At 36.7% G+C, this 13,312-nt stretch overlaps 1 protein-coding gene across 1 annotated transcript in view; it reads right to left on the minus strand.

Annotated features, from left to right (window-relative positions):
- LOC150090433 (uncharacterized) overlaps window positions 1–13,312 on the minus strand; it is a 562,729-nt gene that overhangs the window by 77,150 nt on the left and 472,267 nt on the right. The window contains exons 108-109 of the mRNA XM_090389881.1: window positions 552–577; window positions 241–409 (exon numbers count right to left, since the gene is read on the minus strand). Of these exons, the coding sequence (XP_090246007.1) occupies window positions 241–409; window positions 552–577 (195 nt within the window). The remainder of the gene's footprint in view (window positions 1–240; window positions 410–551; window positions 578–13,312) is intronic.

Genomic DNA, 13,312 nt, shown 5'->3' on the forward strand with positions numbered 1-13,312 from the left:
CAGCAGAAGCAGAGGTAGGCAAGAGGAAAGTGGATCATTGGTGTCAAGCAGCATGAGAGTAAAGTGGGCTTGGTCTGGCTAGAGATAAAGATCTAATAGAAAATGGCACAGCATGAGGAAAATAGTGAATTAAAGGCTGATAATCCAGAAGTATTGACCTGTACATCCCGCCCCCTGGATATAACAGATTTCTACGATGATAATGACATTATTTCTTTTAAATTTTATTTCATCACTTACCACACATGTATCGCTCACAGCAGGTATCTTTGATTTTAGTAAGGATGCTGATTGTTTCATCAGCTTGACATATTGGAGGATCAGGACACACTTCCTGTACACACTCCACTCTCAAGCTTGTAGTGCACTGACACTGCTCACAGTGGTCTTTTTTCCAAACATCTCCTGGCTAAAGATTTCATTAATGTTACATTAGATTTTATTCATTTACAATATGGATATGTAAGAATTTAAAAATTATAGAAAAAAATTTTTAAATATTCATAAAAACAAAAAATGGCTTCAAATAGTTTGCTATTTATATTACTTACCACATGGTCCTCTTCATCACAGGTTTCTATAATAAAGAATAAATATTATATTTAAATAAATATAATATTTATATTTATTTAAATATAAATATTACACAGATTAAATATTATAAGTGCTTTAAAACAAAGTAAATATTATTTTTAAAAAAAAATAAAGACCACCTAGCTAAATACTACAATGATTGTTAAAACATCATTATTGTTTTCATTTCATCATATTTTATTCATTGGGAGTGTGCATGCTGCTTATACTATTATAGTTCTTATATATTTTTTCCAAGTTCTAATTAAGAGTTCAATATTAATATTTTTACTTTTAATATGTGGATTACAATAATACCCTCTATCCACTTATTTCATGCCAATTCCTGCTTATACTCATTCCACTAGGTAATGTTTCAATGTTATAGAAAGATGTTATAAATTTAACAGGAAACTTGAGTTGTTTAGAGCTATGACTGTGTGATTTTCACCTTAAAATACTTCACGAGTATGAAAATTAATACTTTATTGGTTCAGCAGGAAGTAGTTTTATTAGTTAATTCAATTATGAGAGAAACGAAAAAAAGACAGGTGAAATAGAACCATTATTTGTCTGCTTGGTGCAACAATCAATGGGACTATTGTTATTTTGTATAATTATCAATGATACTGATGAAGGTACATCAGGCTTAATGATGAAGGTATATCAGGCTGATGAAGGCATATCAGGCTTTCCAAGTTTGCAAATAATACAAAGGTTGGCAAGGTTGTTATAATGACAGTATTGATAGTATGCTATTGCAACATGATCTAGAAAAGTTGGGCAGATGGGCTAAGGAGTGGCAACTGAAGTTTAACATTCACAAATGCAAAGTACTGCATATGGGTAGAAGTAACCCCAGAGAAACATACTAACTGTGTGGTTTTACAGTCAGGGTGATAGAGAATGAAAAAGACCTGGGGATAATTGTGCAGTCAGATATGAAGTTTTATGATCAGTGCAGACAGGCTGCCAGATCAGGTCTTGTCAATGATATACAGGAACTTTGCTAGCAGGGATAAGGAGGTGATTATCCCTTTGTATAAGGCAATGATCAGCCACACCTTGAGTACTGTGTACAGGTCTGGAGGCCTCATTTTAGGAAGGATGTAGAGTTGCTATAACAAGTACAGAGAAGGGCAACAAGATTGGTGAGCAGAACACCTCGGGCACCTCCGTAACCAGGTGGGAAGGAGCAGCAGTGCATAGCACACGCTTCTTGATTAGACTGGGGTTTGAGTCCATCACCACCAAATATGGAGAATGCGGAAAGTTCAGGGAATGACCACCGCATATTCCCGGAGCAATATGGCCTTAGTTGCTAATGCTCCTAAAAGCCAAATAACAAACTAACAAGCAAACAGAACACCTCTTATCAGGGTGCTCTTACCAAGAATGGCATAAGTTCTGCAAATGAACTTATGCAAATGCAGCATCTGGAGAGTAAACACATGTGAGGTGATCTGATTGAGGTGTATAAGGCCTTGAATGGTTTGAGCAGGCTCACTGCTGATGAGATTCTTCCTCTTGCTCAGATTATGAACCTGAGGGGGCATAAATTCAAACTGAGGAAGGACAGTTGTAGAATGGATGTTCGGAAATTTGCCTTTAGCCAGCAGGTAGTTGATTTCTGGAACAACTTCCATCTGTCATTGTAGAAATTGATAGCTTAAATAAAGAACTGGACAAACTTTTAGAGTGAGTGGTTGTGTGAAATGGGATTTTTTTTTGGCTGATGCTGTATAAGTTTGCTTTGTGAGTTATATATGTGGCACATATATAACTCACATCTAGTTAATCAAGCACATGCAAACTGAGGATGTGGTTGAAGAGTATACAGTCATGCTGAAAAAATGAATGCTGAATGTTAAAGCAAAATGTAAGTGTGCTACAGTCCTACCAAGGTATGATGGAAAATATTTTGTGATGCAAGCCTTGTTGATTAACACTAGATTTGAAGAACACTGAAAGACTTTTGGGGGAAGATTCTTATTGGCATAGCCCCATAATTGACAGAAGGAGTTTGTTTTGAGGGATGAAGTACATTTGAACAGAGGAGTTAGGTAGGAGACAGATATGCAACTGATTAATGGCATTAGTCAAGGTCACACGTCAGTTGAGTCAGTATAAAGGTCACACATAGTATTGTATTAGTATTAACTCTTACTCATTAAATTTACCCATCCCTTCAAATAATTCATTACTTATTTCACAAATCAGTTACTCTCTGGCAGAAGGCAAATTTCTACGCATTTATTCTCCAACCATCCTTTTTTAGCTGACTTCAACCACTTACTATCCCTATATTCATAATAACAATTTGACTCTCATCTCACATTGCTCCAATTTATACAATTGTTCAAACTGAACAATAAAAAAGATTTACTGAAATATAAATATATAATGTCATCTAGTTATATTCTGTTATTCTCAGTCATTTTGTTATTCTCAGTCATCCAGTTATTTTGTCATTTCCAGTCATCCAGTTATTTTATTATATCCAGTTACTTTGCAACAACCACAAAGTATGTTACTGTGTGGTTGTCAGCCTTATCTTCCCTTCAGAAATCCATACTATGTCTGCCATATAGCTCCATTCCTATCCAGGGGTGGATACAGACTGTTTTTCTTGTATTAGTAGCAGCCATTAGTATTAGTATTAGTAACGGCCGCATGGTGCAAGAAAGCCTATGGCTTATGCTGCACCAGCCAAAAAAAAAAAAAAAAAAAATCCGAACAAAACAATGATAAAACAAAAAAAAAATAAATAAATAAAATAAATAACTAAATAATAATAATTAATAAATAAAAATAAAATAAAATAAAAAATAAATAAAAAGGAAATTAAACCTATCATCCTATGCACTTCCCTTACCCGAAAGTACTATCCAGATGACTTTTGAATTTCCCCAAACTGTCGGCCTCTACCACCCATGTAAGCAGCTTATTCCAGTAATTTATAACTTGCTGGCTGAAATAAAACTTCCTGCAGTCCAATCTAAACATTTCCCCCTGTAACTTGAATTTATGTCTCCTAGTTCCAGCATCATTTATAATCTTGAAAATTTTGTCCTCGTTCATTTTACTGATGCCTCTCAGAGCCTTAAACACCTCAATCAAATCTCCTCTAAGGTGTCTAGTTTCCAAACTCTGCAACCCACATATTCAAAGTCTTTCTTCATAAGGACGCCCTTTTGCCGATCTCACTAGGCGAGTTACCCTTCTTTGCACCCTTTCAAGAAGCTCGATGTCTTTCTTTAGGTGTGGTCTCCATACTTGAACACAGTATTCCAAGTGTGGTCTAACATAAGCCTTATATAATGGGATTATCACGTCCCTATCTCTACTTGCAAAAGTTCAATAGATCATCGATAGGACACCATGGGCCTTCCTTGCAACCTGTTTACAATGCTCAGAGAATTTCATGTCTGACCGTATCGTAACACCCAAGTCCCTTTCCTCCAGTACTGGGTTTAGTTGAACTCCACCAAGTGAATAAGTTATTTTGGGATTACTGTTTCCCAGGTGTAATACCTTACACTTTGTTGGATTAAAGCACAGCTGCCATTTTTCTGACCATTCCTGAAGTCTATCTAGGTCTCTCTGAAGAAGCTCAGCTTGACAGTGATCATTAACTACTCTACCAATTTTAACATCATCTGCAAATTTAGACATCACGCCCTCTTTCCCTTCATCAATGTCGTTTATGAAAATTAAAAACAACAGTGGTCCTAATACTGATCCTTGGGGAACCACACTTCATACATCAACCCAATCTGAGGAATAGCCATTTATCACAACCCTCTGCCTCCTGCCCTGAAGCCATCCTTCTATCCATCTAAGGATTTTCCCAGTGATTCCAATAAGCTGTTCCAGGTTATAAAGCAACCACTCATGTGGGACTGAGTCAAAAGCTTTACTGAAATCTAAATAAACAATGTCAAAATTATTCCCTAAATCCAGCTTGTGAGTGACCCTTTCGAAATAGCGAACCAGATTTGTTAAACATGATTTTCCCTTTACAAAACCATGTTGAGTATCCTTGAGAATTTCAATTCGATCCAAATGATCCTGAATTCCACCCTTGATCATTGCCTCCATGATTTTCCCTACTACTGAAGTGAGACTGACAGGTCGATAATTTCCAACTTCACTTTTAGAGCCACCCTTATGTATGGGAGATACATTTGCACTTTTCCAATCCAAGGGAATCTCCCCAGAGTCTAGTGATGCTCGCATAATTAGCCTCAATGGTTCAATGCACTTGCTTGCCGCCTCTCTTAAGATTATAGGGTATATTCCATCAACTCCAGGAGCCTTACTGGTCTGTAGGCTTGAAAGTTTTTTCATTAAATAATCTTGGGAAATTTCAATATCATTAATTACATATTTTTTAACTTCGCTCCCACAATTTCCCATTGCCACAAAAGGCTTTTCATTTGTAAATATTGATGCAAAATAACTGTTGAGTTCATCTGCAATGGCAGCTGGTGTATTTAATACTATCCCCTTTCCCTTACATAAAGGTCCGATCTGGTTTGTCCTGCTCTTCTTGGCATTTATATATGTGAAGAATTCTTTATCCCCCCTCTTTGCTCTGTTTGCTAGTGATTTCTTATAAACTGCCTTTGCCTGTCGAACCTTTTCTGTGGCTCTATTACACATCACCTTGTAGCTGTTATAGGATTCAGTACTTTTTATTGCTCTGTAACCTTTCCATGCCACCTTTTTCTGCTCAAGTAATGCGGCAACTTCACTATTCATCCAACTTGGAACCCTTCTCGTGGAGTATTTTTTTAATGGTATATACGCATTCAAGGCATCTGTGATTAATGTTTTAAAAGCGTACCACAGTTTAATTGTATTCATTCTCTGCGCGATATCTACCCAGTTAATAGAGGCCATGTAGTACCTTAAGGCATCGTAATTTCCTTTTCTGAAATTAAAACCCATTCCTTTGCCTTTTGTTTCTGCTACCTCTCTCATCATCATCCACCGTAGAACTCCATGATCACTTCCTGCTACTGGTTTCTCTACTGTCAGCCCTGTTATGTCATCTGATTCATGCGTGATGATGAGGTCTAGGATATTCTTTTCTCTAGTACTTTCCCTGACATGTTGATACAAATAACAGTCATCTAGTTGATTTAAAAATTTTGTTCCCCATGTCGAGTTTCCTTCCCATTTACTCCAATCAATTAGAGGCAAATTGAAATCACCCATAATAAGGCATTGACGCTTACTTGTAGAGGCTTTTGTCATAATCTTCACAATCACCTGGTCTGTAGATTACTCCTACTCGCATTATACCTTTGTTTCCAACTATCTCACACCATACAGACTCTATACTAGCATGTGAAATGTCTGAATCCGGGAAAGCTATCGTCGCACTCAGGCTGCTTCTGATAAGAAGCATTACCATACCACCCCTTCTATCTAACCTATCCTTCCTAAATACATTATACAAGCCGTACTGAAACTCATCATCCCCAATTTCCGGGTGGCACCACGTCTCTGTAAGCCCTATTATGTCTGCGTTACTTGTTTTAACCAGCAGTTCGAATTCGCTCATTTTATTGACAACACTTCTAACGTTACTGTATAAACAATTAAGATTTACTGTTCTTGTATATTTAACAATCCTAACACAACCCTTGAAGTTTTTTAGGCTCTCTTCCCTGATATTAGCTACCCGCTCACGTGAAACATCTTTGCCCCAGAACATCTAGATAGTAAGTCCAGTTGGGGTAACAGATAAGAACTCTTAAGGTATGTGCAAGAGTTACATTGACCAATCTGATAGAGGTGTATAAAGCCTTGAATGGTTTAAGCATGCTCAATGCTGATGGGATTCTTCCTCTAGCTCAGAAAAATCACCTGAGAGGGCATAAATTCAAATTGAGGAAAGACAGATGTAGGATAGACGTGCGGAAATTTGCCTTTAGCCAGCGGGTGGTTGGTTGGTGGAACAGACTCCCATCCCTTGTGGTGGAGGTTGATAGCCTAAATAAGTTTAAGGCTCAGCTGGACAGGTATTTTGAACGAACAGAGGGGGGAAGTGGAAGTGGGTTTTTTTTTTTTTTTTTTGGGCTGATGCTGCATAAGCTTGCTTTCTTGCATCAAATGCCTCTACTAATGCTAATGCTAATATTATAACAAAGAAAGTCACTGGCTTTTGCTGCATTAGACAAAAATGATAAAAATAAAATCAAAACAAAAAAAATTAAACTCGAATATAAAAAAAAAAAAAATGTTTTAAATCAAATAAAAAATTAAGCATACCTTTGACTTTAAAGTCCTTAATTTAACAGACTCCAGATTTAACAGACAAAAAAATTTGTATTAGCACCAGAGTGTATTTTGAGTGTGCTCACGAGATAGGGAACTCATGTCTAGCAGTAGTCGACATTAAATGTCCCAGTCTGTTCATTTATGTGCTCACTATCATATTGTTAAGTGCTTGTCTGTGCCCACTTTCTCTGTTATAAACTCACTTATAGTGTATCATAATGGCCCCTAAGGCTTTACTTTTACAGCGTATTCTCGTGGCTTTCCCTTATCACCAGTTTTCTGGTGAAAAGAGAAATTAAAACTATTTAGAGAAGTTAAACTCTGTATCTGTTTCCAGCCTCTGTGAGGAAATGGTATGAGAAAAGCAAACTGTGTCACATATTGTAAAAATAAAGGCTAAGCTTAAAGAGTTTTTAAGGAATCTGTACTGTATCTTGACTTCGGCTTCTTTCCTCTGAACCTGAATAAAATTTTTACAGGGCACTATATATGGTTATGGTAAACTATCTTCTGTTGTGTACTAAGTATCAACCAATAAAGTCATGGTAAATAAAAGATATATATTTTTTTATCGTTTAACTTAATTTCAATGTTTCTAATACTTGCATGTACATGTAAATGTTTAAATTTTCAATCACGTGAGATACAAATAGTCTCAAAAAAAAGCTTTCAATTTAACAGATATTCAGCAATAATGGACTGCCCCCTCCTATTAGTCCATAAAATTGTGGGTTTACTATAAAAAATTAATAAACAAAATAAAGTAAATTTATTACAGTATTTATATATATGTTATTTGTGAGATTTTTGTATAAGCAATTTGCATGAAACTACTCACCTATCTTGCAACTGGCTGTATAAATAGAGCTAGTAAGTATATATATATATATATATTTTTTTTTTTTTATGAAATGTTGTGTATTATGGTTAAAAGTCATTGTCTGGCTGTTTAGTTAATGGGAGGTGAAATTAGGATAGAAACAGACACTCCTGCCCTTATATTACACTAATAGCTCAGAGTGTGGAAGCATTTTAATTGTAGGAAAGTAAACAGTATATGATTGAAGAATATAAAGCTTGTGCTCAGGTTATCTGGGAGCACAATTTTCCATCGGTGTTAATAACGGCCCTGGACATGGTAGATAGACGGATTCAGAAGTGGTTGTCTGTATATCTATATGTACCAAAATCTTATACTTATAATTAAAATTATACTTCAAATTAAAATTCTGTTTAACATTACTGCATATTCTTATACTTCATCATCAGCCATTTTCAATCCACTGCAGGATGAAGGCCTCTCCACCAACTTTCCAGTTCCTTCTGTTTTGTGCAATGGTGATCCATTTACTACCCACAAACTCATGAATTTCATCTATCCATCTCTGCCGTTGTCTTCTAGGTTTTCTTCTAGCTCATCTTGGGTACCATTCTGTTATTTTCTTAGTCCACCTGTCATCATGTCTTCAAGCTATGTGTCCTGCCCAGGACCATTTTAGTTCTTTAGTTTTGATAAGAATGTCCTTTACTTGAGTTTGCTGACAGTCTGATTCCCAATATAATTCGTTCCATTCTTCGCTGTATAGTTCTCAGCTTCTCTTCCATTCTTTTGGTGAGTGCCCAAGTTTCACTTCCATAAGTTATGGTGGGGAGTATACATTGGTTCATTATTTTACATTTCAGTATATTCTTATACTTATGTTGTTATCATTTTAAACTTAAATTAGTGGGTAACTGGCTGATATATGTGAAACAGTATCTCTTCAGGATGCTGCACCATTTCACTATTTCATCAAAGTATGCTGAAATAGTCATATATACAGCCTTTAACATTTAAATAGTTTCCTATATATACAATACCTTAGCATTGTATATACAGGAAACTATTTTTATTAAAATGGAATGCATTTTTATAAGTTAATTTAAATATGTAAAGGTAACTGTGGCATCTATGTTATGTTATCTTTACTTTAAAAATTTAATTACAATGTGAAATTCGTTAAAAATAAAATTAATTATAATGTGAAATTTGTTAAAAATAAAATTAATTACAATGTGAAATTTGTTAAAAATAAAAGTTAATCAACAGTATAATTAAAATTAATTAATATATATTGATTAAAAATGTGAAAACACATTGCCAACTGAACCAAAAAGATATTGAGTTACTTTGGTGCATTATAACCTGAGCACCAGCTTTATATTCTTGAATCATATACTGTTTACTTTCCTACAACTAAAATTCGTCCACACACTGAGCTATTAGTGCAATACGAGGGCAGGAGTGTCTATTTCTATCCTAATTAATTTCCTAATTTTGCCTCCCATTAGCTAAATAGCTAGACAATGACTTTTAATCATAATACACAACATTTCATAAATATATATATATATATATATAATATCTAGCTGACCACTGAATTCACAAAAACTGTCATCCTTAACAACCCACAGAGGTAACTTATTCCAGTAATTAACAAATTGCTGGCTAAAAGAAAACTGCCTACAATTCAGTGTAAATGTCTTTCACTGTACGGTAAGTCCCCAATATACGTAAGAGATATGTTCCAGGACTTCTTACATAAGTCGAGTTTTACGTAACTCAGAAATGACTAATAAAATATTGCTACTACATCCCTGATATAACAAAATTACAAAAACCACATAATATCCTCAAAAGAAGGAAGGAAAATAGTCAAATTAATCAAATTAATCAGTTATACATTTTTTCTATATTAGTTATATATATATATATATAGAAAAATAGTTAAAGTTTTTAATTGAACTAATTAAAAATATATATATCTGGGACAGTGGTGAAGTAGTCGGAGTGGCATATAAAAAAAAAAAAAAAAACCCCATAAAATGAAGAAAAAACAGATGTCATTTGCATTAGTACAGACGTATGATGCAAGAAAGCAAGCTTATGCAGCATTAGCCAAAAAAAAAAAATGCTCCCATTTCACCCTTCTAATCGTTCCAAATACCTGTCCAGCTCAGCCTTAAATTTATTTAGGCTATCAACTTCCACAACAAAAGATGGAAGTCTGTTCCGCCAACCAACTACCCGCTGGCTAAAGGCGAACTTCTGCACATCTATCCTACAACTGTCTTTCCTTAATTTGAATTTATGCCCTCTCAGTTGATTATTTTGAGCAAGAGGACGAATCCCATCAGCATGGAGCATGCTCAAACCATTCAAGGTTTTATCCACCTCAATAAGATCAACTCGCAGGTGCCTAGACTCCAGACACTGTAATTTGCAAAACTTAAGCCTTTCTTCATAAGAGCAATCATTTGTTCCATTCACTAATCTTGTTGCCCTTCTCTCGTTCCAACAGCTCTACATCCTTCTTAAAATGAGGCCTCCAGACCTGTATACAGTACTCAAGGTGGGGCCTGACCATTGCCTTATACAAGGGAATAATCTCCTCCTTATCCTGCTAGAAAAATTCATGTATATCATTAACAAGACATGACACAAGACATCATGAGCTACTTTTACAGATTGTCTGCACTGCTAAGAAAACTTCATATTTGCCTTCACAATTACCCCCAAGTCCTTTTCATTCTCTACCACTGTCAATGTAGTACAACAGAGTTGATACATTACTCTGGGGTTGTTGCTTCCCATATGTAATATGTTACATTTGTCAATGTTAAACTTCATTTGCCACCTCTCAGACCATCTGCTCAACTTTTCTAGATCCTGTTGCAGCAGTCTTCTGTCATTAGTGTCATTAACAACCCTTCCAACTTTCGTAACGTCTACAAACTTGGACATTAAGCTTGATATACCATCATCAATATCATTTATAAATACAGAAAACAAGTAGTGGCCCAACACTGAACCCTGAGGGATTCCACTAATAACATAAGTCCACGATGAGCAGTGTCCACTGATTACCACTTTCTGTCTTCTCCCACTCAACCATCCCTTTATCCATAGCAGCAATTTGCCTCCAATGCCACGCTGCTCCAATTTGTGTGGCAGTCTCCCATGTGCAACAGTATCAAAAGCCTTTCTAAGATCCAAATATAAGATATCAAAGTTATTTCCTGGATCCAGTTCCTTTGTGATCACATCATAGTATCCAATCAAATTGGTCAGACAAGACTTCCCCTTAACAAAATCATGCTGTGTCTGAGCTATAACTGAAGCCTTGTCTAGATGATCCTGCAGTGCTTCTTTAACCAGTGCCTCCATTAATTTTCCTGGGACAGAAATTAAACTAACAGGTCTGTAGTTACTTGTGTCTTCCTTTGATCCTCCTTTATGAATTGGGGTCATATTTGCACATCTCCAGTCCATGGGTACCTCCCCTGAGTCCAAGGGAGCTCTCATAATTATGGTCAAGGGTATGCTTGCTTCCTTTGCTGCCTCCTTTAATGCAGCTGGATAGATCCCATCCACTCCGGGTGCCTTTCTTATGTTTATCATCAGCAATTTCTCGTTCACTTTACTCTCAGTTATTACAAAATCATCTAACTCACTGTCAGAGTTTAATTCACATCTGGCATTCCCCTCCCTGAATAACTCCTCATGTGTGAATGTAGATGCAAGATGCTCATTTAGTTTGTTAGCTACCTAAGTAGGATCATCAACAGTTGAACCATCGATATCCAGTGGACCAATCTGATTCATCCCCTTCCTTCTAGAGTTTACATAAGTAAAGAACTCTTTGCTGTTTTTCTTAGCATTAGCATTAGCATTAGTAGAGGCATTTGATGCAAGAAAGCAAGCTTATGCAGCATCAGCCAAAAATAAATAAAAAAAAAAAAAAAGTAACATAAATAAATAAAAATAACCACTTCCACTTCACCCCTCTGTTCGTTCGAAATACCTGTCCAGCTGAGCCTTAAACTTATTTAGGCTATCAACTTCCACGACAAGGGATGGAAGTCTGTTCCACCTACCAACCACCCGCTGGCTAAAGGCAAATTTCCGCACATCTATCCTACATCTGTCTTTCCTCAATTTGAATTTATGCCCTCTCAGGTGATTATTCTGAGCAAGAGGAAGAATCCCATCAGCATTGAGCATGCTCAAACCATTCAAGGGTTTGTACACCTCTATCATATCACCTCGCTGGTGCCTAGTTTCCAGACACTGTAATTCGCAAAACTTAAGCCTTTCTTCGTAAGAGCACCCCTTTGTCCCATTCACCAATCTAGTTGCCCTTCTCTGTACTCGTTCCAGCAGCTCTACATCCTTCTTGAAATGAGGCCTCCAGGCCTGTATACAGTACTCTAGGTGTGGCCTGACCATTGCCTTATACAAGGGAATAATCACCTCCTTATCCCTGCTAGAAAAATTCCTATATATCATTGACAAGACACCATGAGCTACTCTTGCAGCCCGTCTGCACTGCTCAGAGAACTTCATATCTGCCTGCACAACCACCCCCAGGTCCCTTTCACTCTCTACCACTGTCAGTGTAGTACCACACAGTTGATACATTGCTCTGGGGTTGCTGTTTCCCATATGTAGTACTTTACATTTGTCAATGTTAAACTTCATTTGCCACCTCGAAGCCCATCTGCTCAACCTTTCCAAATCCTGTTGCAGCAGCATAGTGTCAGTAGTGTCCTTGACAACCCTGCCAAACTTCGTATCGTCTGCAAACTTGGACATTAAGCCTGATATACCATCATCAATATCATTTATAAATACAGAAAACAATAAAGGACCCAACACTGAACCCTAAGGGACTCCACTAATAACATAAGTCCACGATGAGCAGTGTCCACTGATTACCACTTTCTGTCTTCTCCCACTCAACCATCCCTTTATCCATAGCAGCAATTTGCCTCCAATGCCACACTGCTCCAATTTGTGCAGCAGTCTTCCATGTGCAACAGTATCAAAAGCCTTTCTAAGATCCAAGTATATAATATCAAAGTTATTCCCTGCATCCAGTTCTTTTGTGACTGCATCATAGTATCCAATCAAATTGGTCAGGCAAGACTTACCCTTAACAAAACCATGCTGTGTCCTAGCTATAACTGAAGTCTTGTCTAGATGATCCTGCAGTGCTTCTTTAACCAGTGCCTCCATTAATTTTCCGGGAACAGAAGTTAAACTCACAGGTCTATAATTACTTGTGTCAGCCTTTGATCCCCCTTTGTGAATTGGGGTCACATTTGCACATCTCCAGTCCATGGGTACCTCCCCTGAGTCCAAGGAAGCTCTCATAATTATGGCTAAGGGTTTTGCTTACTTCCTTTGCTGCCTCCTTTAATATAACTGGATAGATCCCATCCACCCCAGGTGCCTTTCTTGTGTTTATCTTCAACAATTTCTCCTCCACTTTGCTCTCAGTTATTACAAGATTCTCTAGCTTACTGCTAGAGTTGAATACACCTCTGGCATTCCCCTCGCTGAATAACTCCTCATGTTTGAATGTCGATGCAAAATATTCATTTAGTTTGTTAGCTACCTGAGCAG

Source organism: Mastigoproctus giganteus, chromosome 2 (assembly GCF_048544385.1).
Source record: "Mastigoproctus giganteus isolate SK-2022 chromosome 2, ASM4854438v1, whole genome shotgun sequence".
In the NCBI taxonomy this organism is placed as follows: Eukaryota; Metazoa; Arthropoda; class Arachnida; order Uropygi; family Thelyphonidae; genus Mastigoproctus; species Mastigoproctus giganteus.